Source organism: Mus caroli, chromosome 16 (assembly GCF_900094665.2).
Source record: "Mus caroli chromosome 16, CAROLI_EIJ_v1.1, whole genome shotgun sequence".
Taxonomy (NCBI): Eukaryota; Metazoa; Chordata; class Mammalia; order Rodentia; family Muridae; genus Mus; species Mus caroli.
This window is the reverse complement of record NC_034585.1, coordinates 32,023,598-32,051,401: the sequence shown is the minus strand read 5'-3', so window position 1 is coordinate 32,051,401 and position 27,804 is coordinate 32,023,598. Positions and strand designations below refer to the sequence as shown.

Below are 27,804 nucleotides of genomic sequence, written 5' to 3'. Positions count from 1 at the left end.
GCAGAGGCAGGTGGATTTCTGAGTTCGAGGCCAGCCTGGTCTACAAAGTGAGTTCCAGGACAGCCAGAGCTATACAGAGAAACCCTGTCTCGAAAAAAAAAAAAAAACCAAAAAAAAAAAAAGAAGTAAGTTTGAAGGCAGAAGTCAGGACTTTTGTGTTTAGCTTGAAATCCTTTTTAGAAATCTAAGTGGAAAGAGACAATTAGATTTAGACTCTGAGGTTCAGGAAGACCTGCAGGCTAGAGATTTGAGAGCACCAGGATGCTAGTATTGAAAGTCGTGATGTCCCCCCAGACACTGAGAGGTAGGAGCAGAGAAATTGCTGAATTCTCATCCTTACCTGCTCTCAAAGACTGTAAAGACATCCTGCTGCCTTTTCCCTGACTTTTAAAAGACTTTTAAAAGAACATGTGAAGGAGGAAGGTACAGGTTTAGTTTTCAACATATACATAGTAGTCCACAGTCATCCCTTACTCCATCATCTGACCTCAAAAAGCACCAAGCACACACATGGTACATATACATACATGCAGGTGAAAAACTCATACAATAAATAAATCTTAAATAAAATAAAAACCAAGCCAAAAAACCCCAAAAACTAATATCCAAAAATGCAATGACCCCTCCAGCACCTCTCATAAAGGAGTGAACTATTTTTCAAAACAATCATTCACTTTAAAACTCTCATTCATTTAACTGACTCTCTTTTCAGTATAATACAGTAGGAAAGTAAGAGTCACAAAGGCATAAAGGTGGAAATCAACTTAAAGCTCAGAATATATTTTTGTAGTTATTTATACCCATCAGCTCTGCAAAGGTGATCTTTTTAATTACATGTAAATATCACTGGGAAGGGGAGATAGAATAGATTTTGTTGACTAGGAACAAGTGGGGATGGAAACAGGATGGGTCAGATGAGGGGTGAGTAGAGAAAGAGAGTCCTGGGAGAGACTACAGGAATTGGGAGGCATTTCAGGAGCAAGGTAGAAACTCCATGCAATGGATACTCCCAAGAATCATACTGATGGGGAATATGGAGCCTGTACCAGCCATCTGATGTAACCAGGCAAGACTTCCAGAAAAGGTATTGGGTCACTAACCTAGCCACAAAACCTTCAACCTACAATTTCTCCTTTCTGAAAGGGTGCTGGGGTAAAGGTGGCTCAGAATTTGTGGGAGTGGCCAATCAATGACTGGTCTAGCTTAAGAGCCATGACAGGAAAGGGAGCCCAATGGACCTGACACTTCCTGAAGGCCAGGAACCAGAGCTGGATAGCCCAGACAGACACCTAGGATAGAACCAAACACAACCAGAAAAAAACAAAGATCAGTGAAATAATCCTTACTGAGACTTTACTATACTTGTAGGCCAGAGCCTACCAAAATTGTCACCAAAGAAACCCCATCCAGCATCTGATAGGAGCAGATGCAGAGACTCACCGTCAAACATTAGACACAGCCCAGGGAATCCTGTGGAAGAGGGGGAGGAAAAGATTGCAGGAGCCAGAAGGGTCAAGACCATCATAAGAAAATCCACAGAATAAATTAATCAGGGCTCCTAGGGTCTCCAAGAGACTGAACCAACAATCAAGGAGCCTGTATGGGCCTGACCTAGGTCCTCTGCTTGTATGTTATATGCTTAGAGTTCTTGTGAGTCTCATAGTGTGAGCAAGGGCTGTCTCTGACTCTTTTGTCAGCTTCTGGACCCTTTCCTCCTCCTGGGTTGCCTCATCCAGCCTTGATAAGAGGGGATATACCTAGTCTTATTGCAACTTGATATGCTATGTTTGGTTGATATCAAACCAAGGAGGCTTGCCCTTTTCTGAAAGGAAATAGAGGAGGAGTGGATCTGGGAGAGAGGGAAGGTTTGGGGGTGGGTGACTGGGAAGAGAAGAGGTAGGGAAACTGCTGGTGGGATGTAACATATGAGAGAAGAATAAATTAAAAAAAAAAAAAGATACAATGTACACCATTAAATGTGACCTGCAATAACAGTCTGTTTTTTGTTGTTTTGTTTTGTTTTTTAAGACAGGGTCTTACTATGAAGCTCTGATTGTCCTGGAATTCAATCTGTAGACCTGGCTGGTCTCAAACTCAGAGAGCTACCTGCCTCTGCCTCCCAGTGCTGGGATTAAAGGTGTGTGGCATACCACCCAGTTTGAACAGTTTTTTTCTACCTGCCTCTTCAGTTTTACTACTGGAGCTTTAGGTAATAAGTAAGCCCTGGGTCCAAGTGCCAACATGCCATGCACAAACACCCATTCCAGTACACACACACAATTTATGATTTAAAGAGATAAGTAATTATGAAAAGCATAGAAGAGAGATTTAATCAATGTGATTACATTGGGAAATACAGATTAGTAGGTATAATGACTCCAAGTTGATTTTCAGAGCACTGACACAAGCCTTATTATATAAATCAGAGAAGAATTGGAACATGGGGCAAGAAGTACTCATGGTTAAGCAGTCTTGGCCAAAGGTGGATGATCTGTATGAAGGCTTTGCTGTCCTGGATCCAAGGTGAGTACAGGACAATGACTGGAGACTTTCTGGCCCTTGGGAGTTTCTGGAACATGACACTGTAAAACACTGACAGTAAGATAGCTCAGTTACCATTCTTGCGTCTTTAGCTTTAAAGGGTTATGAGATAGGTTAAGTATTATTACCATGTGTCTTTGTCACTCTTATATTGTTGTGAATAGACACAATGACCGAGGCAACTCTAAGGAAAGAAAGCACTAATTGGGGACTTGCTTACATGGCATTGGAGTAGTAGCCCAGTTCTACATCCTGATTGCCAGACCAAGTGTGTGTGTGTGTGTGTGTGTGTGTGTGAGAGAGAGAGAGAGAGAGAGAGAGAGAGAGAGAGAGAGACAGAGANAGAGAGAGAGAGAGAGAGAGAGAGAGAGAGAGAGAGACAGAGACAGAGACAGAGACAGAGACAGACAGAGAGACAGAGACAGAGACACTGGACTTTTCATGAAACTACAAAGCCCATTCCCCAGCAACACACTTCCTCCAACAAGGCCACAAAGTGCCACTCCCTGGTTGCTAAGCATTAAAGTATATGAGCCTATGGGTGGCATTTTTATTCAAACCACCACATCATATATTTTTGTTTTTGTTTTGTTTTGTTGGTTTTTTGAGCAGGGTTTCTCTGTGTAGTCTTGGCTGTCCTGGAACTCACTGTGTAGACCAGGCTGGCCTCGATCTCAGAAATCTGCCTGCCTCTGCCTCCCAAGTGCTGGGATTAAATGTGCGTGCCACCACTGCCCTGCCCCACACCATGTTTTAAGGAGACACTCTTTGAATAATGTGCCTATGAGCAAAACGAAGCAGGTAACTGACCCAAAGCAAAGGAGACAGATAGAAATGAAGGTGACTTGCTAGGGTTTTATCACGCTTTTAGTTACCTTGTGGCCCCATGTGAGGGGCTAGAGCAAAAGCAGTTGTTGTTAAGTGCCTTCTAAAGTCTCACTTAACACCCTGCTCAGCCTAGCTGGAGCATGTTTATCTTGGTTCTTCTGGTAAGAAAGCCTCCTTTTTACCAAGATGACTTCTCTCCCTGTCTTCATTCTGATCTGAACTCTTCAGTAACATGATCAAGGGAACTTTCCATGACTTTCTGGAATGAATTATCTCCCAGCCATGGTGTCCACATATGTCTCATCATGCATACCACAGTCATTTCACACTTACAAGTCTTAGAAGACAAAAACAGTGGTGCATTTTGTTGGTGGAAACTCATGTCCGTTGCTTCTGTGTTTCTCTTTTGTTGCCCAACACAACACACCAACCTGTCAAGATGATATAGTCTGGTTTGATCTTGGTTTTACTAATCAAAGTGATTACTTAAAGGCTTACAAACTCGGGGAATCTACCTGTAGGCCGCAAAGACTCATGGAAGCAAAGACTCTTGGGATCGCAACACCAAGAAAACCTGTCTTCTCAGTCAGTGCAAGGAAACTTAAGGACAACGCTGCTGACTCGCATAACTTAATCCTGAAATGGGACAGCCTCAGTGACAAGGGCTTCACCACGGCGAGTAGTATTGTCAACCTGAAAGTCAGCTTGCTGAGTAAAGAGAAGGTTGAGTTAGAGAGCATCAACCCAGCTTCCATGGAAGAGGAAGAAAAGACAAATCTGGACTACAATAAGGGACTCGAAGCACTGTATGAGGAGCTGCAGGCCATCTTGGATGGTTTGCTCCAGGGGATCCAGCACCCAGTTCTGGCCTGCACAGGCACCCACACATACACAATCAAACTAAAATACAAATGAAAATGGAAAAGCTATCTTCAAGCACCAAGGGAATTTGTGAACTAGAAAATTACCACTACAGGGAAGAAAGCAGCCGGCCCCCTCTATTTCACACGTGGCCCACAGCCTTCTTTTATGAGGTCTCCCACCGGCTCTCTGAAGCATACAAGAAGGAGCTCCTTNTGAAGCACACCATTGGTGCAGAGCTGGCCCATACTGCAGACCACAACCTCAGCCTGACCTACCTGCCCATGTGGCTGCACCAGCCCTACACAGAGAGCAACAGCAAGCTGCAGCTGGAGAGCATGCTGCTCGAGACAGGTCACCGGGCCCTGTGACTGCCTGTGACCACTGGCTGGACAGTCAGTCCCTTGGGTGGAACCTGTTGTGCCTCAAGGCCAGATACTTTTAGGGTCCTGGAATCACTCTCCCCGCTGCTACAGCCTCTCCAGACACAGGCACTGCTGAGCTGTCCTCCCACTGCTTCCAGGGTGTCATGAAGCTCCACTGAGTGACAGAAACAAGAACAGCTGAGGGCTGAGTTTTATAAACCAGTGGACTTTACTGTTACATCTGTGGAGACAACCTGAGCTTCCCATTTCTGTTTTGTACCTATCTACTTTTTTTTTTTTTTTTTTTTTTTTTTTTTTTTTGTGGTGCTGGAAATCAAATCAAATCAAGACTTCACACAAGCTGAATATTCAACCACTGGTCCACACTCCCAACCCTGTGCTTTGAAGCGAATGTTTTGGTTCTGAAGCTATGCCAGGATTATCAGATGTTAAAGTCTCATAAGTAGGGACTGAGAGGTGACTTAGCAGTTGCACTGTGGACTTCTGGCCTCCCCTGGCAGCCACACACATTTGCTGGCACACTCATGCACACACAAATTACTTGGGTATCTGTGTATGGGCCGAATGTATAGATGACCAGGGCAACTGTAAATGGGAGTGGGCTCCTTGGAGCTAGAGCTACAAGAGGTTGTCAGCCACCTGATTTGGGTGTTAGAAACCAAACTCCAGTCAGTCCTCTGGAAGAACAGTTCACACTCTTAACTGCTGAGCCATCTCTCCTGTGGCTGGAGATACATATATTTAATATATTGTGTAAATATATTAATAAAATATGTATTGAAATTAAAAAAAAAAGGCTTACAAACTCTGATGACAGCAGACCTAATCAGGGTCCTAGTATGAAACTGACTTATAGATGCTTAGATAGTGTTTGTCCTTTTGCTTGGAGTACTAAAAGCAATGCAGTCCTGGGTGTTGTGATAACCACTATTAATAGAAAAAAAAAAGCAAGCAGACATGGTTGTTTTAGTTATCTTTATGTTGCTGTGTCAAAACACTTAATAAACCTCTATGAGGAAGATTTACTTTGGCTTCCAGTTTCAGAAAGCTTTAGTCCACAATGGTGGAGACTGTATGGCAGGATTCATGATAGTGGGAGTATACAGTGAAAACTTCTCATCTTACAGGGAGCCAGGAAGCAGTGTGTGACTGGAACTAAAGGCAAGGTCATAACCTTCAAAAACCCACTCCTAGAAATCTTTAGTTTCTTGTAGCCACCAGTGGCCACAGGTTCCTGGGTTCCTGAAAGGAAAGCTGGGGATGGATGGGAAGGATGGTGAGAGAAATAATGAGCCAAGACAAAGTTCTCTGATCAAGGCTCAACTTGAATTCTACGGTCTGATTTTTAAAAGGGTGGGAAACCCATCCCCCACTATGATTTTGTAACTTAGTCAGGATCCTGTCAGGAAAATAAGCTCAGCTGCTCAGCAGGTAGTAGCTTCTTGCAGGAAGCTGCAGAAGGCAGGACAATAGACTTTACCTAGGTCAGAAGACTTCACCCTAGGTAGGCTAGCTGACTGTGGCAGACAAGGTCTAATTCAGCCCGCTCAAGGCTAGGGGGAGGGCACAGTTTCTCCACCACACCTCCTGTAGGCTCTACAACCCCCCAAAATATTAAGCCTAGGGCAGGAACAAGTAATCAAAACATATTTAATCCAACTTTATGAGTTCTAAAAGTTGGGGGGCATCTCCAGGACAAGCCAGAGACCTAGGATAAGGGAGGCGCCCAAGAATCAATGGGGGTGATCTTAGCTGTGACTCACTACACTGGGGATATGGAGCCTGAAAAGGCTACCTCCTATAGTGAGAAAGGAATCCAGTGGAGTTATAGAGACACCAACCCACCCACAACATTTTCAACACAAAATTTATTCTGTCTACAAGAAGTGCAGACACAGGAGATAGAGCAGAGACTAAGGGAATGGTCAACCAATAACCGGTCCAACTTGAGACCCATCACATGAGCAAGCACCAATCTCTAACACTATTAATGATACTCTGTTATGCTTGCAGGCAGGAGCAAGTTATCTTCTGAGAGGCTTCACCCAGCAGCTGACTCAGACAGATATAGATACCCACAGCCAAACAGTAGATGGAGCTTGGAGATACTTATGGGAGAATAGGAGGAAGGATTGCAGGCCCAAAGGGGATAGGAACTCCACAGGAAGACCAATAGAATCAACTAGCCTGAACCCTTGAAGCTCTCAGAGTCTGAATCACCAACCGAAGAATATACACAGGCTGAACCTAGGCACAGTTTGGTCTTCATGTGGGTCCCGAACAATTAGAACAGGGGCTAACCCAAAAGTTGTTGCCTGTACATGGGATATGTTCTATTAGCTGGACTGCCTTGTCTGTCCCTAGTGGGAGAAGAAGCACCTAGCTCGAGAGAGCCTTGAAGTGACAGGGGCAGGTAGGAATCCACTCAGAGGAGAAGGGGAGAGGGGATGAAGGAAAGATTGTGGGAGAGGGTGACCGACCGTGAGTGGGGTGTAAAGTGAATAAGTTTTAAAAAATTAATTTTTTTTAAAAAAGAGAAGGATAGGGAAAATAGGATTGATTAGTCTCTGATGTCTGTGTCTTGACTGGATCCGTTTTGAAAGTCCAGAACATCAGGAGTTCAAACAGTTCAGCTTGTCTGGCGGGGAGATTCACCAAGGCTGTATATTCTGTAATATACAAATCTCAAGACAAAATTTTAGTATCACCAAGATATACTTTTTGTTTGATTCTCTGGAATCTGGTCCTTTGGGGGTCTCCCTTCATCGTATCTGATCCATATAACTCTGGAAGGTGTAAAGACCCTAGTCACCTTTCTAAACACGCAAAGACAAAACCATTTTCCCAAAATAGCAACCAGGACAGTTTGTATCCTGCCCTCTCTTCCAGATGAATAATAAAACCACAAAACTCAAAATCACACCCATTTTGAAAGTTAAAACAATCCAAAATAAATTAAGTAAACTACAATACTGTATGTGCCTATTTTTAGGCCTTGTCTATTTTGCCAAGCAGGATAAAAAACCCCAAGATTCCCGTGGAGCCCATGTTAGACAGAATTTGAGTCTCCTGTGAGGTATATAAAGCAATCTTCATACCATCTTACTGTTTGGCTCTGCCTAGAGCAGCCACCTTGTTATGCCATTTATCTGTTTGACTCTCTGCCTGGAGCCACAGACATATTTTATTAATATTTGTATAATATCTATCTGTCGGTCTCTCTACCTGGAGTCACAGACAATATTATTTAATACCTGTACATAGCAGGCAATTATTATCACCACCTCTCTACTCTGGAGTCAGTGACTAATTTTCCCTATCCTAGTTCTGAACCGCACGTGAAATTCCTCACGTGATTTGGACAGATCATAAATCTATCCTAAAAGCAAATAATTCCAATTTTAAATTCAAAGTTCAATTCCTCTGCCCTAAAAAGTAGGCAACTTCATTCTTTTTCTCTCTCCTGACTCTGAGCAGCCCGCAACTCCCCACAGCAGGGGACCTCAGAGCTGCTTTCTTTGTTTCAACTCCCAGTGCTTGAGTACACTTGACTCAGTGCTCACTTAATAAAATAAAATAGGGCTGGTGAGATGGCTCAGTGGTTTAGAGTGCCGACTGCTCTTCCCAAGTTCAAATCCCAGCAACCACATGGTGGCTCACAAACATCTGTAAGGAAATCTGATGCCCTTTTCTGGAGTATCTGAGGACAGCTACAGTGTACTTACATATAATAAATAAATAAATCTTAAACAAATAAATAAAATAAAACTCTAACTCTCAGGCTAATAATCTTACATTTCTAGGGGATTCTTGTTCACTCGTTGGTTAGGCACCTGCTGCGGAAAATATTTAAAAAGACCAGGCAAGTTCCCACACTACCACCAGGCACCAGCAACTTTCTGCCCCATGGGGCTGGCTGACCATGCACTGGCAGTCAATGGCTGACCTGTTATTATTTTGTGGAGACTATGACTCAGAACTCAAAATCTCTCCACCACTAAGTTCCCACTGCTGGGTCGTTACCATGCCAGCCCCATGCTTCAAAGCCCCCATGGCCTTTGTGATGAACATCAGGCGAACCCACGCTTTGCCGCTGTACCTTTCTCCCTGGAACCCAGTTGAATCGCTGGGAGAAGAAAAACACCACACAAACTTAGCTCAGAAACAACGGTAACTCAATCTCAGGCACAACAACTAAAACCTTATCTTGCAAGCCGTGTTAAATCTGATTCCTCCAGTGGCAAATCCTGACAGATCTGCCATGATACAGGGAAACTCTTGCAGCTATATCTTGCTATTATCCCCATTCCAAAAGCCCCTAACTCTCTCCTCCTCCTCTTCCTCCATCCAACTGGGAAGTCCCACCTACTCGCCCAGTGATTGGCTCCTTTATTGATTAGGGGATTGGTTCACAAGAAGTCACCTGGGTACATGACTCACTCCTCGTCACTACCTCTCCCAGGAGTGCCGAATTAGCATCAAAATATAAACAACACCAGGCCCATCCACAATTTCCAAAACTTCCTGGGCAGCGGTGGCCCATGCCTTTAATTCTAGCACTCGGGAGACAGAGGAAGGCAGATCTTTGTGAGTTCAAGACCATCCTGGTCTACAGAGTGAGTTCCAGGACAGCCAGACTCCCCCAAAGTCTTAACTTCAAAATTCCAAAGTCTCTTCTGAGACTCAAAGCAAACTCTTGACTGTAATCCTTATAAACTGAGATTTAAAAGTTACATATTTTCAGTATAAAATTTATATAGTAAAATGTTCCTTCTTTAAAAAGAGGAATGGGAGATAGCAAGGAAGACTGGGCCAACATAACATAGAGAGATTCCACAGGGGGATCATTACATCTGGAAGCTCCATGTGTAGCCCTAAGTGAAAGAACTACTAAATACAAGCACACTTGGGAAATCGATGTAAATATTTTGAGGACTACAAATTAGTTATCACTGTGAAGGAAGCTAAGTCATGAAAAGCTTACAGACAAGGTATTGAACACAGTGATATAGAGGGTGAAGGAGTGTTATAAAGGCAGTGAGAAGAGCTAAGGGACAAGTGGTGTGTCTACAGAAAGCTAACCAGGGTGAGGTGAAATGCTGGTCTTTCCACTCATGTGGGAAGGTGTTCTGGGACTCAGAAGCCCAGGAACCACACGGCTCTGAGGTGGGACAGTGTCTCAGTGGAAGGGCATCTCAAGATCTGGGAGCCCAGGAGCCACACAGCTCTGAGAGGAAGCCTCCTCAGCAGAAGTGTTACAGCTCCCAGGAAAGGGTATTCCCCAGCTGAACTGAGACGCTCAGGAGCCTCAGCCCCGCACCACCTCTTCCCTTCTTCATGTCTTCTTGGTTTCTTCTGATGAAGGAGTCACACCACAAAGCAAATCTCATAAAACAGATTTATGGGGAGGATTCAGGATGTGAAAGGATAAATCCAGGAATGGCTGCCTCTGTTCCTGTGAGTAGATAGCAGGGAACTGAGCAGACACAGCCTTTATATAGGGTTTCTTGGGGGCTGGGCTCCTCTAGGGAGATTTCCAGGGTGACAATGGGTGGGACTTCAAGTCCTGAGTTTGAGGGAGATCAAGGATCGGTGGAATTTCCTGTTCATACTTTTCACCTATAATTAGCATAATTTGGAGAGAGTTGTATTAAGGGTGCTGGAGATGACCTTTGTGACAGTTACCAAGTCTGGAAATGCCCTATGACAGTTATAGAAGTCTAGGGGAGGCCTGGCTACCGGAGCTCCCCAGGTGGAGGTGCTCAGGCAGCACTGGCCACTTTCCTGCCTTGAGAGTGTACAAAGTTTCCAAAGTTCACAAAGTTTAAAAAGTTTACAAAAGGAGTCCATAGCAGAGAAGCCTATCTCTGCTGCTTAAATGTCCTAAATAGCCAACAAGTAAACTGTGGAGTTTGGAGTACTAGGCTGGAGAATTTAAATTTGAATTAAGACATGATACCAAATAGCCATAGTTTTGTAAATAGTTATAGGTTGGAGGTATTTCATTTCCAAAAGGAAAATGTACAACACATACTACTTTCTATTGCCTTTGTGACATTATTACACATTTAGTGGGTCAAACAGCATGACTTGTTCCCTTAAAGTTCTGGAGGTCAGAAGTATAAAGTTACTAATATGGAACAGAACTAAAGTGTCAGCGAGGATAGTTCCTCCTGGAGGTTCCAGGAGAGATTTCATTTCTTACCTGTTGAAGCCTTTAAGAATGCTAGCATTCCATGGCTCATGCCGGCCTCACTCCAATCTGTACTGCTGTTACTTTTGGGGGGACATGATGGGGAAAGGGGTTATTACCAAAGCCTTTCATGTCCCTCTTTTTTGAATTGTGTGTCTGCAGCCATCAATGCCATTGCAAAAGTAGTTCCCTTGCCTGTTGGGAGCCGTTTGCCGGTTTCTCTGAAGCAGAGAGGAAAATAAAAGAAAGTCCGCCTGCCAGGCAGAGTCTAGGCAGGTCAGGGTCTGCCTGCAGACTTCCTGCCCTGCCCTGCTGAGGCATGGAACGATAAGAGGAGGTGCACCTGAGGCTCAAGGCAAGGGAGCTGAAGGTTCTACTGACCTTGGTGGACGGCATGGGGAGGCGTCTGGGTGAGAACAGATGTCTTATGTGTATATTTCATCAATTTTTTTCTGTTAGCTTGTGGCTTTTCTTCCCACAGTATGGTGAAGTATAAAAAGGCTAAGAAAAATAAACTCGAGGCTGACCTGCAGCCCTCTCAATTCTAAATCTTGACTTTGCATCTTTTTCTGCCTTTCTTATCATTAATCCTCACTCCCCCATCAGAGACTGTTCGACTCGGGCTGGTGAGCCTGGCACACTTGCCCTTTACAATCAGTGCAGGAGTGGATCATGTACATCCACATGGTTTCTGGCCTTGCCTCTTTTAAAATAAATATTAGTGTATGGGGAGTGGGCAGGAGAGTGCAAGTTCTGTGGATGCCAGAGTCATCAGGTTCACTAGAGCTTGAACTAGGCAATACGAACTGCCAGCATATGGAGGTGCTGGGAACTGAACTTCAGTCTTCTGCAAAAGGAGTACGCAGTCTTTGTTTTGTTTGAGACAGGGTTTCACGGTATAGCCCTGGCTGTCTGGGAACTTGCTCTGTAGACCAGGCTGCTCTGGAACTCAAAGAGATCTGCCTGCCTCTGCCTCCTGAGTGCTGGGATTAAAGATATGCATCACCACTGCCTGGCTGAAGAACTATCTCCAGTTCCCAGTCTCAAGTCTTAGCACTGCACAGTGACAATTCCCTTTCAATCTGAGCTTTGAAGAAGACAGTTAAACCACAGCTATGTTAGTTTCTCCCGAGTGTGATGTACTTGAAATCACACCATATGTAGCCTTCTCCAACCCACCCTGTGCTTCGGAGGAATCACATGGCCGTCATTCTCCTGACGCAGAGGTGGTAAGACAGAAGACAAGGCAGGGAACTCTATTTGTCATCTTTGCCTCCACAAAGGAAAGTTTCTGCACGAAAGATGTAATGTGCTAGTTAGATTTCTAAACAATGGAGGCTTACTCTGCTTAGTTAGAGAGAAAGGACTTTATTGATAGGACACTGGCTAGCTCATAAAACGGATGGAAAAGCTGAAGAATGAAGTTCGGACGTGGACAGGAACCATGGGAAATGAAGCAGCCAGGAATAGAGACCAAATCAATACACAGGAAGAGTGTGATTAGTATCCAAATTTCTGTCATTGGCACAGCCACCACTGGACATTACTGCTTCCTCTGCCATCCGTGGAAAGGTTCTATACTGTCGTTTGGGTCTCTGTGTTACTCCAATGTCAAGGTCTTAAGTATTATCAGCTGGCTAGAAGAACTCGTGTTCAAATGCTACAGATGAAGGAGCTGTGAAAGGGGCTCTCCAGTTACACTGGAGGCTCCTTATTGGCACTTGCTCCAACTAGGAAGTGTGGTAACCTGGCCCTGATACAAAATGAGCATCATAGGGAAGATCCAAATTAAGCATATCTGGCTCCTGCCTATCCACGGGAAAGGGAACTGAGTCATATAGTTACTTAAGACCTGTGAGACTCAGTGAACCTTGCAGTTCACCGAAGATGAGATTGTGCAGCCACCGAAGTGAAATGGAGCTGGGCTGCCCTCTCTGCTCTGCAGAGCACCTGTCTAGTTTTCTTTGCCTGTGACTGAGGCTAGGGAGGGAGAGCAATTCTGTGCTTCGGGATAGGCAGCTATCTTCCATCCAGGGAGCTAGGTTTGTACGGATCTCAGCATCCCTTCTATCAGATCAGCAGGAGAGGGGCTACAATGACCTGTTTTGGGCTGCCTGGTCAACCATGAAGATAGCTAACATTTAGATTCTCATTTAGTTACAGATCGAGCTTCTCTGAGACCTTAGAAAGAAGGGGGAATGGTCACAGGGCTGACTCCAAATTTCACCCGACACCTCCAGTGAGCTAGTCCTTTGTCACATTTGAATCTGATTTGCTCCCCTCTCCCCCTCCCCCCCCCACACACTGAAACTCACATAGCTATTTTATTGTCCCAGTAGCGGTGTTGGTAGTGGGTCTTTAAGAGAGGTTATTGACTTTCCAGCAGAACTGGGTTCACTTTCAAAGAGCAGGGGGTTTCAAAGAAATCCCAGCTTTCTTCCACATTGTGACTACTTGTCCTTCTTCTTCCTCCAAGAAGGTATTCAGAACCATAAACCAAATAAACTCCTTTCTTTTATACAAATTACCCAATGAGCTATTCTGTTATAGCAACAGAAAATAGTCTAAGACACACCAAGACCAGCTGGCATATGTCCTAACATGAAAACAGCATTTTGTCAGATTATGGTATGGGCAGAGGCAGAAGAGTCAGGAACAACAACAGACTATTGTAGACAAAACAGGAACTAAGCAGTGCCTTGTGTTGGTTCTCAAGTCCCATCTACACAGGGTGCTACATAGGTTGGACAGATGTCACCTGCACACTGTGTTGATTTAACTATGAAATATTTCCCATTGACTCGAGTGTTTGAACACTCAGTTCCCAGCTGTTTGGGAAAGTTATGGGCTCTTGAGGAGGTAGAGCTTTGCTGGAGGAAGTGAGTGACTGGAAGTCGGCCTTGAGGTTTTATACCTCAACTCCACTTCCTGTTTACTCTCTGCTTCCTGAGTGTGGACATGGTATGGCCGGCCTTCAGTCCTACTTCCATGCCTTCTCTGCCTGCTGCCATGTCTTCCCAGTCCTGATAGACTGTGTCTCTCTGTAACCATAAACCAAGAAACTCCTCCCTTAACTCATTTTTTTTTCTTTTTCTTTTTTTTTTGGGGGGGGGGGGTTTCGAGACAGGGTTTCTCTGTGTAGCCCTGGCTGTCCTGGCACTCACTTTGTAGACCAGGCTGGCCTCGAACTCAGAAATCCACCTGCCTCTGTCTCCCGAGTGCTGGGATTAAAGGCGTGCGCTACCACGCCCGGCCCTTAAGTTGTTTTTAAAACGAATATTTAGCAGCAGCACAGAAAAGTCTCCCAACTCCCACACATACACACACAAGTAGGGTGTGTTACAGGAGAGAAACGACACATTTTAAATATAGCTTTTGTCCATGCTTCTAGCTAAAGATAAGAGAGGGGATTACCTTTTTTTTCCTTCTCTTAACTTTTTTTTTTTCTTGGAAGATGTGTAAGTCTCCAGGAAGGAAGGAGTATTTATGTTTGCTGTCTTAGACTGTATCCAGGAGGAACCATATTTTGCAGCACAGTAGCTTTGGAATACTGATAATTTTACCATTCATCAAAGGTAGAAGGAAATCTCCATACTAATGAGATGTCTGTTTGATACTGTTAGGCATAGAGCAGTGGTTCTCAACCTTCCTAACACTTCCACCCTTTAATATAGCTCCTCACATTGTGGTGACTCCCAACCATAAAATTATTTTTGTTGCTATTTTATAACATATAGCTTTGCTACTGTTATTAATCTTAATGTGAATATCTGTGTCTTCTGATGGTCTTAGGCAATCCCTGTAAAAGGGTCATTGGATCCCTGTGAAAGGTGTTGTGACCCACAGGCTGAGAACTGCAGCTATAGAGCATCAACAACATTTTTTCAAAGTTGCTTGTTAGTTTGATTTTGTAATCATCATGCAGCCATTGCTACATTTTATGAATACATAGTAGAAAACGGTAGAAGTATGCTTAGGGTCATTTCAGGAGATGTTGGAAATCCTATTCTAATAATCTCCAGCTAGAATTCATTTAATGATTTATTCTAAAAGATAAAATGTAAAATGAAAGTTAGCAACCCCAATAGTAATCTTTTGTTGTTTTTGTTTTTTGTTTTTCGGGACAGGGTTTCTCTGTATAGCCCTGGCTGTCCTGGAACTCACTTTGTAGACCAGGTTGGCCTCGAACTCAGAAATCTGCCTGCCTCTGCCTCCTGAGTGCTGGGATTAAAGGCGTGCGCCACCACGCCTGGCCCCAATAGTAATCTTAAAAATCAAGCATACTACCAGACTCTAATACGAAAATATACTGGTTTAATAGTTATGTACTGAGGGGAAATGATAGAAAAATATTACAAGTTTTTACCCAATTCAACTAGTATGCTTTTTTTTCTTAAGAGTGGAAATCTGTTTGCAACAGTAGAAACATTGCAGTGCATAACAAGCAGTAGTCTTGCTCCTGTGCAGTAATGGGCTTGTCTTGCTTGGCTACGTGGGATGGTTGCATACAGGGCCACAGCTGAGCTGATGACAATTCTCCTGGGTTCTACACTTGACTTTTTAGATGTGGGTTCTGGAATTGAACTTAACTTCTCATGCTTGTAAAGCAAGCCTTTTCCTGACTGCGCTATCTCCTCTTCCCTCTTTCTTGAGATTCTAAAACAAAACAAACAAAAACCAAGGGCCCCATGTTCTCATTTTGTATCCAAGTCCTGCCCGGCAGTCAGAGTCTTGGCAGGCACCTAGTGGGAGGGGGCTAGAGTTCAAGGTTCAGTATGCCACCTTTCCCCCAGATCCCATGATTTCTCTATGGTCCCTTTGTCCCTTCAGCAAGCCTCTTGTCGGCCAGGCCACAGCCCTTCTACATCTTCTTTTCTGCCACAGTTAGGAAAGGGACAGCTGTGTGCCCTGTTAGCAAGAGATAGAGGTATCCGGTTTCACTGTTCTTGTAATTCTGTGTTCGCAATCACTTTTCTTTCTGAAGTGTTTTTTCCCCCTCTATAGACAACAACAGAGTAGACATTTTATATTAATTTCCAGCTTGCCTATTCTGCAATTTTGTTAACAATTGAACACTACAACTTAGGGAGCTAGAGAGATGGCTCAGTCAGAAAATGCTTGTTCTATAGTCAAGAGGACCTGAGTTTGGATTCCCACCGCCCACATAAAAAGCAAGATGTGGTAATGGGCAGTTATAGTCCTAGTTCTGGGGAGGTGGAGACAGGAGGAGGTCAGGAGCTTGCTGGCCAACAAGTCTGGCCAATCAGAGAACACTAGATTCTGTGACCCCCTTCTGCTTGAAAAACAAGGTGAAGAGCAATTTGGAGGAGACACATGATTTCAGCTCTGGTCTCCACACATGTGTACAGACACATATACATGAATTAATACATATACAATGTTATATATGCATCTCCACTGGCTTTACCTTTAAGTCCAGAGTTGAGCAATGCTGGGCAGAGGTGACTGATCTTATAGATGTAAAAAGGCTGAAGAAAGTTAAGAACAAAAGCAAAAAGTTACTTTAAAAAAAATCAGGAAGAGGAAGAATAAGCAATAAAAAATAATGGATTGTTTAATACCAGCTTCCTGTAGGTCCATTTTAATTAATCAATTAATTAACTGTGCTGGTGTTTGAACTCAAACCTTGCCAGTTAGGTAAGTGTTCTGCCCTGGGGCTATATCCTCAGTTCGATTTCTCAGTTAAATTGATTTGTTAAAGTATAGTTGACTAAGATGTTAGGGTGAATGACTCCAGCTTGGCCTGTGGGACCAGTGCTGGAACTTAGTCCAAACCAATAACCTCTTATTTTCATTAAACAACCATCACTGCCTTCTTCTTCGCTCCTGTGGCCTTTTGTGCCCTTGCCCTGGATGCTCCTGTGCTAGGCATGAGTAGTACTCTTGGTTTAGCTCCCATAGAAACAGCCGCTCTCCTCTGCACTACAGTTGTGGCTTTATGTAATAATTAAATTATGTAACTACAATGTCCTGTATAAATGGCATTAAGAAGTCTATGACAAACCTATTGACTCTTGGTGTACATGGAACTCACCGAGAACAGATGTGTGTTCATTCATCCACTCACTTTCCAGGGATAATGAAGATTGTGGTTAAGACAGCAAGTTAGGGTAGTTGGAGGTCAACAGCCTCTGCTCTAGGTAAATGAGTAGGACAGAGCTGGGCATGGTGGCCCATGCCTTTAATCCCAGCTCTTGGGAGGCAGAGGCAGGCAGATTTCTGAGTTCAAGGCCAGCCTGGTCTACAGAGTGAGTTCCAGGACAGCCAGGGCTACACAGAGAGACCCTGTCTTGAAAAACAAACAAACAAACAAACAAACAAAAAACAAAACAAAACAAAAATGAGTAGGACAGTCATCTGTTGTCACGGACACCTAATGATGCGGGCCCTGGAACAACCAAGTTACGGAAGTCACCATGTCTTAAAAATTCCATCACCAGGGCTGGAGAGATGGCTTAGTGGTTAAGAGCACTGACTGCTCTTGCAAAGATCCTGAGTTCATTTCCCAGCAGCCACATGGTGGCTCACAACCATCTGTAATGGGATTCAATATACTCTTCTGGTGTGTCTGAAGACAGCTACAGTGTACTCATATAAATAAAAATTAGATCTTTAAAAAAAATGCCATCACCAAGCAACTGTCATCTCCCCAGGGCAAAGATCTTCTCTGTCTTCCACATGGATGCTCCTGGAGTGTTTGAGTTGTCTCACTGGGCTCTCCAGCATGGCTGGCCTAACTCTCAGAAACCCCTTCCTCTGCTTTGATCTTCTCATTGGAATTTTGGCTTTGGCTTTGAAGTCCTCTGTTTGATCTTCCATTCCCTGGAGTTTCCCTCTCATGTCCACACCAGCCTCTTAGCCCTTTGTGACAAATACTTCCCTGGCTTGGGAGAGTTGAGAATGGGTGCAAATGTTTGATGAACTTGCTTTTTTTTGTTAGCATGGCTTTTTTCTCTGCTGAAAGTTACTCTCACCTTCCAGACTTCTGATAGATTTCATCCCAAGGGATTACAGCTTTAAAAAAATTGTGTCCATTTATGATCTGCTCTATGGAGGTTCTGAGAAGTATAGAATAATTGCTTATATTTAGCAGCTCATGTCTGGCTTTCTCCTTACTCTGGTGACTTCCTATTTCTGACACTTTTCATCTTCCAGTGCCCCCCAAAATAGAAGTCTCTGTTTTGAGCTTTCTAGACAACAATGGTATGTATTTAGCCTTTCCCTCTGCATAGCAACCTATTTGCTCTGTGGTTAAAATGCAGACAGAAGCAAATGAATGTGGATTTACTTTTGTAAATAAGCAACTAAAACAGGGAATTTGGGGGGATAAAGGTTAACTATGACTAAAGTCAAGCTGAGAAAACTACTGATTGGAAGGAAGCCTAAGAAGGTCAGCTGAGCTCTCATCCTTCAGTGGTGAGAAGCAGTGCTTTGAGACTGGAAGTTAAACTTTTCTTTAATAGGGTAGTTGTAGCAACATTACCCCCGTCGGTTATTTTTTTATACAGCTGCACAGGTGTCTTAGTTAGGGTTACTATTGCTCTGGTGAAACATCATAACCAAAAGCAATTTGGGGAAGGAAAGTTTTATTTAGCTTACAATTCCATGTAACAGTTCACCATTGAAAGCAGTGAGGGCAGGAATCCAAGCAGGGCAACAACCTTGAGACAGGATCAGAAGCCATGGAGGAGTGCTGCTCACTGGCTAGGTTAGTCTGCTTTCTCTTAGAACTCAGAACCACCTGCCCAGGTGTGGGAAGTCACATGTGCCATTGCAGGGTGGCGCAGGCTACTGCTGGCCTCTATGCATAGCATAAGTTTGGGCAAACAACCAATGCGTACTTATGCAGTAAAGTTTTTTCACCAAAACACTGCCTGGTCCGGGCATGTTAATGAGGCTCTGCAAAGTACTAAGAGAGTTAACCAATCAGATGTGAGACATGCAAATGAGGTATGATAATGAGGTTCTGTAAGGTACAGAGAGAATAACCAATCAGATGTGAGACATGCAAATGAGGTATGTTAATGAGGTTCTGTGAGATACTGAGAGAGAGTAACCAATCAGATGAGGAACATGCAAATGAGGTATAATGCATAACCAATCCGGGTGTGAGACACGCCTCTCCTAGGCCTATATAAGCAGCACCAGTTCTGGGCTCGGGGTCTCTTTGCCTCTGCAATCAAGCTCTCCCAATAAACAAGTGCAGAAGGATCCTGTTGCAGCGTCGTTCTTGCTAGCCAGTCCGGCATGCGCAAGACCCAGGGGTGCACCACTCACAATGGGCTGGGCTGTTCTTCGGTCAGTCACTAATTAGGAAAATGCTCTCTAGGCTTGCCTACAGTAGGATTGTATGGAATTTCCCTCAACAGAGGCTCCCTCCTCTCTGATGACTCTAGCTTGTGTCATAAAACCAGCCAGCCCAAAAGGTAATGTCAATGATTCTTCTTTAAGAATTTTAGCCGGGCGTGGTGGCGCACGCCTTTAATCCCAGCACTCGGGAGGCAGAGGCAGGCGGATTTCTGAGTTCGAGGCCAGCCTGGTCTACAAAGTGAGTGCCAGGACAGCCAGAGCTACACAGAGAAACCCTGTCTCAAAAAAACCAAAAAAAAAAAAAAAAAAAAAAAAAAAAAAAAAAAAAACCAAAAAAAAAAAAAAAATTTTAAGGTCAAAAGAGCCTTCCTTGGAGCAGAATATATATAATCTTTCTGGTTTTTTTTTTTGTAGCTAATAACTTTTTCAAATATTCATTTTGTTTCCGCAGGTATACAATCAGTTCCCTAGGGGTGGAGAGAGTTTCTGGCATAAACTCAGTACCTGTGTGCCAGGTAGGGGCTTTCACAGACCCAGGGACTGACTATGCCTGAACTCGGTTACTCTTGATATCAACCTAAGAATGAGGAGTTATTATGTCAATTTACTAGATAGTGAAACTGAGGTACAAGCTACCAATTATAGCAAGTAGCGCTGTAAGATTCCAGGGAGCCTTAGCTTACTGGGGACCCCCAGAGTGAACCACGTGGAACTGGGATCGATGCAAAAAGCAAGAGGAATTTATTATTCCAGTGCACTGGGGAGACCCGAAGGAGAGGCGGCGACCCCCAGCAATCATTTGGTGAGATTTTATATGGTTTCCAGGGGCAGCAACTAGGCACAATATGATTGGAGGAACAATGAACTCTTTAAACTGATTGGTCTTTAGGGAATGAGGTGACAAGGACTTCCCTTGTCTGAAGGTGGGCAACTGTCTATCCTGTGGAATGTGTCCCCACCCACAGGTCGGTTCTGCGCTGTTGTCTGAGAAATGCTAATTAGCCTCTCCCTTCCCAAGTGTTTCATGACCCTCCCAAAGTTCCTAAGCTGACCTGTTCAGCACCTTTTAGGAATAGAACATGGGACTAGTCCATGAGGAGAATTGTTCCACTTGACTGACTGAGAGGCTAAATCCTTTAAAGGATTTGCCTTTAGTGAACATACAAGATACTTTCTAGAGTTTGTTTATGAGACAGGGCTGGCTGGGATGACTGCCCTCAAACTCATGTACCATATCTGGCTGACAGTATGATTATTTGATAATAAATGTCTGATGAACTTAATTTGAGACTATCTTTTTGCTAACACACTCCAGAATCAAGACTATAGAGAAGCCCTAGCCCAGTGTTTCTCAACCCATGGGTCTGGATTTTTTATTTTTTGGTTTTTGAGACAGGGTTTCTCTGTATAGCCCTGGATGTCCTGGAACTCACTCTGTAGACCAGGCTGGCCTTGAACTCAGAAATCCACCTGCCTCTGCCTCCCAAGTGCTGAGATTAAAGGCGTGCACCACCACCGCCCGGCTCCATGGGTCGGGATTTTATGTTGGGGGTCACCACATGAGCGACTGTATTAAAGGTTTATAGCATTAGGAAGGTTAAAAACCACTGCCCTATAGCAACTTAACTCCTAACTGGAGATCATGATGTGTGCCTAACGGACAGCAATGTGACTGAGCAAGATGACTGCATTTGTGAACCCCTTCTTTAGTTATGGCCCATGAAAGAGGAAAACTTAGTTTAATAGAGACAAATGGTGTCTTGTAAAAACTTATCAGAGGTCTCTAATAGAAACTCACAGGGTTATATAACCTCTAATATGAAGACTATTCTGCAATGTGAAAGAACTCGGAATGCAGGTAAGACCTACTGTGAAAATCTCAAACAAGCAAAAGTTATATAGAAACTATACAAAATCCTTCCTAATGTAGCACACTAAACTGATACTTGAGACTTTGAACTAACTGTATAAAACAGGCCACCGGTATAAACAAGAGCCATCTTAATTAATTTTGGCCCTAGGTCAAGCACAACTCTATAAGCCAATTCTTGAGTGTGTGTGTGTGTGTGTGTTTGCATGTTTATGTGTCAGTTAGATGTTGATGTCTGTTGTCTATTCAATTGCTCTCCACTCTGTCTGTTTGTCCCTGTTTGTCTGTCTATCTTTTTTTGTTTTGTTTTGTTTTTCCAGACAGGGTTTCTCTGTATAGCCCTGGATGTCCTGGAACTCACTCTGTAGACCAGGCTGGCCTCAAACTCAGAAATCCACCTGCCAGCCGGGCGTGGTGGCGCACACCTTTAATCCCAGCACTCGGGAGGCAGAGGCAGGCAGATTTCTGAATTCAAGGCCAGCCTGGTCTACAAAGTGAGTTCCAGGACAGCCACAGCTATACAGAGAAACCGTGTCTCGAAAAAATCCAAAAAAGAAAAAAGAAATCTGCCTGCCTCTGCCTCCCGAGTATTGGGATTAAAGGCATGCACCACCACTGCCTGGCTCGCTCTATCTATCTATCTATCTATCTATCTATCTATCTATCTATCTATCTATCTATCTAATCTATCAATCATAAAAGATAGTTTCTTATTGAACCTGGAGCTCGCTGATTACTTAGGCTGGCTAACCAGCAATCTTCCCATCTCTGCCTTCACAATGCCGGGTGACACTGCTGAGCCTGTCTTTGACATCGATGCTGAAGATCGAAATTCAGTTCCTTGTGCTTGTGCTGCAAGCACTTTACCAGCTGAGATGTCTCCCCAGCTCCAGAAGCCAATTCTTCATAATTATGCAGCACAAAATCTGGCTGTAATTACCAAGAGGGATCCATAGACTTTGCAATTAGTAATGAAAAAAAGAGAGAGAGACGTCTACAAAGATTGAACAAACACCATGCACTGTGGTATCCTTTATTTAAAAATTGTGAGCTAACTACAGTCATAGCGTTCTCGTCCACCATTTGAATGGCATAATAAACTGAGAGAAGAGTAACACAGTCCCAAGAAGGCATTACCCTATGAACACACGCATAACCACCCATGCACACATACACACAACATACACTCAAGGATTATAGTATAAACACAAAGTGATGAAAAACACTTTGAATGCTCTAAATCAAATTAAAACCCCTTTATTATAATAAACCGTGGCAATATTGTGACTATAATGAAAGATATTGAAACTGCTTAAGAGAAGCAAAACAGGGGAAGAACTGGCAATGCAGCAGCAAACAGCTAAGGAAGGATGGAGGCTGAGAAGACAAAGCAATGTCAGCTCTCTAATGTCGGCACCGTGTGGGACTGCACAGAAGTAGCTTAAGGTCGGGTTGTAAGGAACGATTAAAACAACCTTTAAGACATTAATTTGTTGCACTTTACAAACAGTGGAAAAGAAAAAAAAAGTATTTGAAATGTTAGACACACACACACGCACACGCACACACAGAGGAAGCACACTAGGATATCAGTTTATGGTCTTTGTTGATGACCTCCAAAAAGTTTTATAAGGAAAAACAATTGACCTCCAAAAAGTTTTATAAGGAAAAACAATTAAGTGCCAATGAAGTGAAAGAAAGTTTTTTTTTTTTTTTAAAACAAACAAACAAACTGCTAAAGATGCAAGTCTGAGTGTACTGAGCAGGTCTAGGTTGGAGGGGGGGCTACAAAGCGTGATGCACATTCAGGAAGAAAGATCAAGGGGGACCCCAGAAGGCAGGACAAGCTCTTTGAAGAGTGTTGCCAATGAAGATGGATTGAACTCAGACTGCCTAGAAGGAGATTCCAAAGCACCCGGAGTCCTACAGTTGCTCGCCCGCTGACATCAGTTTCATAGTGCCCAATAAATAACTAAAGCCAGCACTTCAGCAAACTGGGCTTTTTACCTGGGTGCAAGACTCTACCGCACATGCAGGCTGACAGTTGGTTAACAGCACAAATAGGAATCCTGGTAGAAGGGGGGGGGGGAAGCTCATTAGCATGGATTTTTTTCTCCTTCATGAATTCTCATGCATATGTCTGGAGCAGCCAGACTCCTGCACAGAGGAGTAAGTTTAGTTTCCTAAGGATTTTAGAGGAGAGGAGACACCCCCCTTCCCGCACCCTCCTCCCCAAGGCAGCCAGAGTCATCCACAAGCCAGGGAACCTGGTTTCAGGATGGAAGAAACATGATAAATGTCCTCCTTGCTGTAACTCAGGCCAGGATTAGAGCCAGGAAACCCAGCAGTTGGAGCGGGGAGAGCAACGCAGAGCTTGAAAGTGTAGAGTTGGAAGACAACGTGTCTCCTGAGTCAGCTTGGCTCAACCGCTTCCAGGATGAGACACCGCAGGATGGGACAAGGCGGGTTCTCTGGATTGGGTGGGAGGGGGCTGGACATTCTATCTCCAGGGGATCTGGGTTGAGCTACAGCAGGAGGCTTGGGGGGGGGGGGGGGGGGGGGGGGGGGGGGGGCGGAAGGGGCTGATGACAACTTTATTTTTCAGGATGCATTAAACTGGGAAATGTTTGACCTTTTCTAAGTGAGTATTTCTTTTAGCTATTTTCTCTCTAAAATCAAATCAGTTAGACAAGTTGCTGGTGATCTCTCCCAAATGGAATCTAGCTGCACTAGTGTTTAAGGTGCTATCTAATTCAAAGTAATGCCCATCAGTATATCTCCCAGGCATCAGCCGCCGTCCCTGACGAATCAGCCTCCAAATAGCCTAACTAGATCATCTACCACACCAGGTGCCCTTTCTAGCTTGGGTTTTTTTGTTTTTTTTTGTTTTTTTGTTTTTTGTTTTTTGAGCTTTAAGGAATTGGTCCTTTTAAAATGACTTAGGAACTGCTTCTGTTTGGCTTGGCTTCACTCCTCCTCCTCCTCCTCGCCCCCCTCCTCCCCTTCCCCTTCCTCCATGGTCTCCACGATGAGCTCGGCAGTGCAGGTGGCTTCTCCGAGGCTGTTGACAGCCTTGCAGGTGTACTTGGCGTCATCATCCCCACAGACGTCGCTGATGATGAGCGAGCAGTTGCCGTCTTCGTCGTAGTCTATTTGGAAGTGGCGGGACTCCCTGATTGATTGGTCATCCTTGAACCAGACCACCTCAGGGTCTGGGTATCCTGCAGCACAGGGAGAGACACACAGCACAGAACCGGTCATCCAATATCCTTATGAACTCAATCAAGAGGCTCTAAAGGTACCCCTGTTGATTAAAACACGAGGTTGGCTCCTAGGGTGCATCTCCATATTTATGGACATATGTTGCTAAGACTCGTTTCAGAAACCTCAAATAGAATATTCTAAGTCTGTTTTTGTTTGAGATGGGGTCTTGGTATGAAGCCCAGGTTAGTTTCCAACTTTCAACCCCTCTGCCTCAGCCTTTTTGAGTGCTGAGATTACAGGTATGCACAATGAATTGTTCATGACTCTTACAATGCCACACTGTCAGATGACGTAGAGCACTGCAGAAATATTGTCCAGGTTCTAACTGTACAACCAAGGCTAGACATCTTCTTGATGAAAGTGAAATATTTTGAAATTAAACACATCCAAGCTTAACAGGTACAAGGGATCTTTTTTAAGAGTTGCACAAATTCTAAAATTAGGTTGTGATAGTTGTATGATATGAATTTGTTAAAAGAGTTCATTTGCAAACCTAAAATAGATTAGTTTATAGTATGCAAATATTAACTCCATACACCGGGTAATGGCTGTATAAAATGTCAGAGGACCTGGTAGGCAATATTGCTAAGAGAGAGTGAAAACCTATCTTAGTTTGATTCTTAAACAGGTAATCTGCTTGTCTGTCTCTAGGGATGGATCCCATTGGCTGCCCTTATGTCTAGCCATGTCTCTATATATATCGGTGTTAAAAACATATGGAGTAAAAGCACATAAATACATGTGTATTATATATTTTAGGATTGTGTGTGTGCACATCCACCACCAGTTTTGCTTATGTGTATCTTTAAATATGTAATGTATTACAACTGACTTGTTCCTAAATTTTGTAGAGGTATTTTTAGATGAGGAAAAAAAAACAACCCAAAACTGTAGCCCCTGGCATATAAAATTATACACAAAGCTCAAGAATTCTCACATTCTTTTCAAGTGTAATTTTGTTTTTATCAGAACAGCATCCATATGCTTTGGTTTTGCATCAGGGCTATAGTCAGAAGTTATGCAAATACCAAGGAGATAATTTCAAAGAGAAAAAGCACAACAGATGATAACCACGCTGTCATGCTACATTCAAAATTTCAAAGGACGAAAACCTCAGGAGATCCAGTGAGAGCAGTGACAGTCTGAGTGACAAGTACATGTTCATGCACACACACACAGCTACACCAACAGAGATACACACACACACACACACACACACAGCTACACACACAGAGATACACACACACAGCTATACACACAGCTACATACACACACATACACACACAGCTACACACACAGCTACACACACAGAGATACACACACACAGAGCTATACACACAGCTACACACACACAGCTACACACACACAGCTACACACACACACAGCTACACACACAGAGATACACACACACACACACACACACACAGCTACACACACACACACACACACACTCCAAGTTAAGTTGTGCTGTGCTTTGGCCTTGCAGCCCTTCCTCCTTGAAGCTGCAGGAGAAACTGATGATCCTATGTAAATGGCTTCAGGCATGGAAGTCACGCAGACAAGACCAGACAGGGTGCAGAACTTCCCACCAGCCCCACAAAACTTGTAAAAGTCCAATGTCCCCTCTGCTCGGAGGGTTCCTCTGCCGCTTTGCCATCCCCATTCCTAGGCTGTGCTTGAGCGCTGCCTCTTATGCTCTCACCTTAAGCTGCCCTCTTAAATGTTCTCACACCATTCCTAATCGCTCTCCTACCTCTAGGCCTGATCAAAGCAGGTCAACAAGACCTTTCTCAAAAACAAACAAACAAACAAACAAACAAACAAACAAACAAAACAAAACCCAAACCCAAAAACCCTCACGCTAGGCAGTGTCTGTGTGTATAGAGATTTGTGTGGTCTAGGGGATTGGACTCAGGGCCTCACAGGCAACAGCTCTATGTCCTGCTGGGCCACACCCTCACTTTGATAGACCTTTTCCTGATGGGCTGCTCTCGGTTTCTTTGTTATAAAGCCATCCACTTAAGAAAGAAAGAAAGAAAGAAAGAAAGAAAGAAAGAAAGAAAGAAAGAAAGAAAGAAAGAAAGAAAGAAAGAAAAAGGCGAAGAAAGATTGTTCTTTCCTTCCCTTCCTAATTCTAGAAGTTACTTTACTCAAAAGGTCCTGAAAGTCCTGGTGCTGGGGAGTGTCACAGAACTACCAGACAGCTCACTCTGGCTGCCATGCTGGGCTGTGTGACTTTGGGGAGGCTGCTTAATGCTGTACTTGGTCAGAGTCCCACGGGAAATAACCCTTTGCTCTGTTGGTTTTGCTCAAGTAAGCACAGCCTTGAAGCTGTGCTTGAGAGGCCTCTCCCATCCTGTGCTTATCTTGTTAGAATATTGTAATCGTTGGAACAGAAGGCTTTCTGTCCCCGGCTCTGCTCATTTCGTGGGTCCCATGCTAAGATCCCCCAAGGTCTCTGTTTTCTGCTCACTCACTACTATGTGACTGCATCGCCCCTTGGAGCAGAGACACTACACAAGAGATTACAGAAGGAGCAGAGCCCAGACTGGGAGCTTGGCCCTGTATGTGGGGGTGGGGTGGGGGTGGGGTGGGGTGTCCCAGCTCGCCTCACTGTACACTCCTGCGCATGCTCTCCCTCACCCTTACAACCTACCTTCTTTGTCTTCACTCTAAAACCTCTTTAAGGAGTTATCAGGTTTCTACTTTCACACATATCACACAGGTGACTTCACAGGTCTCCTGGGGCCACTCCAGATGTTGGACATCATTTAACAAATGAGAGGCCTTCACTCTGCAGCGTTAGGTCACCACCCAAGGTCACACAGCCTGCTGACAACCTCTTGAGCTGGCTGGCTCCAGTCACAAGACTTTTGTGCCAACCGTCCTTCCAGAGCCTCTTATGGGCAGCCTGTATGGGTTCTCAGTGGCTTGCAAAGTCCATTACATGTGTCCCATTGCTAGGGAGCTCCATGGGAGTCCATTGTTAATGGAGATCTAGAGGCTAACATGAATAGATGAAGTATCAACTGGGCCTGTGCAGAAGTCACTGACCAGCACTAGCCTCGGGAGGTAGGGAGAACAGAAACTGGCCCTTTAGGATCAAAGGTAAAGGGGACCAGTGTCCCTCTGGGTTTGGCTATTCCTCTCACTTCAGGCAGTACAGGCTTGACCTCTTAGCCAGGCTTCCATGTGCAGCCACTCCCATGTGGAGTAAGGGAAGACCTGCCCAGAGCTTACCTTCAATCTTGCAGTCAAATCTAGCAGCGCTTCCCTCCACGACCTCCAGATCACGGATGGTCTTAGAGAAATAAGGCTTCGCATGGGGCTTTTCCTCAGCAACAGCCTCGAGGAAAGCTTGGGAGACATCGTCTAGAAGACCAAGAGGGGACCAGGTTGTTTCTTCATTTCTTGCTCTCTCCCTGGGTTTAAAAGGTTCCTTCCTTCCTTCCTTCCTTCCTTCCTTCCTTCCTTCCTTCCTTCCTTCCTTCCTTCCTTCCTTCCTTCCTTCCTTCTGTCCCTCCCTGCCT

The 27,804-nt window shown here is 44.2% G+C and overlaps 1 protein-coding gene, 1 long non-coding RNA gene and 1 pseudogene across 5 annotated transcripts in view; 2 read left to right on the top strand and 1 right to left on the bottom strand.

Annotated features, from left to right (window-relative positions):
• The first annotated feature begins 3,849 nt into the window (after positions 1-3,849).
• LOC110311953 lies at positions 3,850-4,645 on the top strand (annotated as a pseudogene).
• A 13,802-nt stretch (positions 4,646-18,447) lies between these two features.
• Positions 18,448-25,207, top strand: LOC110311175. Its single transcript, XR_002379927.1, has 5 exons — positions 18,448-18,579; positions 19,093-19,256; positions 19,592-19,942; positions 23,616-23,651; positions 24,044-25,207. It is a non-coding gene; the product is annotated as an uncharacterized LOC110311175 (long non-coding RNA).
• The window catches only part of Mylk (myosin light chain kinase), a 253,275-nt gene continuing 247,479 nt past the window's right edge, over positions 22,009-27,804 (bottom strand). For 3 of the 4 annotated variants that reach the window (XM_029470833.1, XM_029470834.1, XM_029470835.1), the window contains exons 31-32: positions 27,515-27,646; positions 23,912-24,231 (exon numbers count right to left, since the gene is read on the bottom strand). In XM_029470833.1, the coding sequence (XP_029326693.1) occupies positions 23,978-24,231; positions 27,515-27,646 (386 nt within the window). In that variant the 3' untranslated portion in view covers positions 23,912-23,977. Of the gene's footprint in view, positions 24,232-27,514; positions 27,647-27,804 lie in introns of all 4 variants that reach the window. The other variant, XM_029470832.1, reaches the window with a different exon arrangement.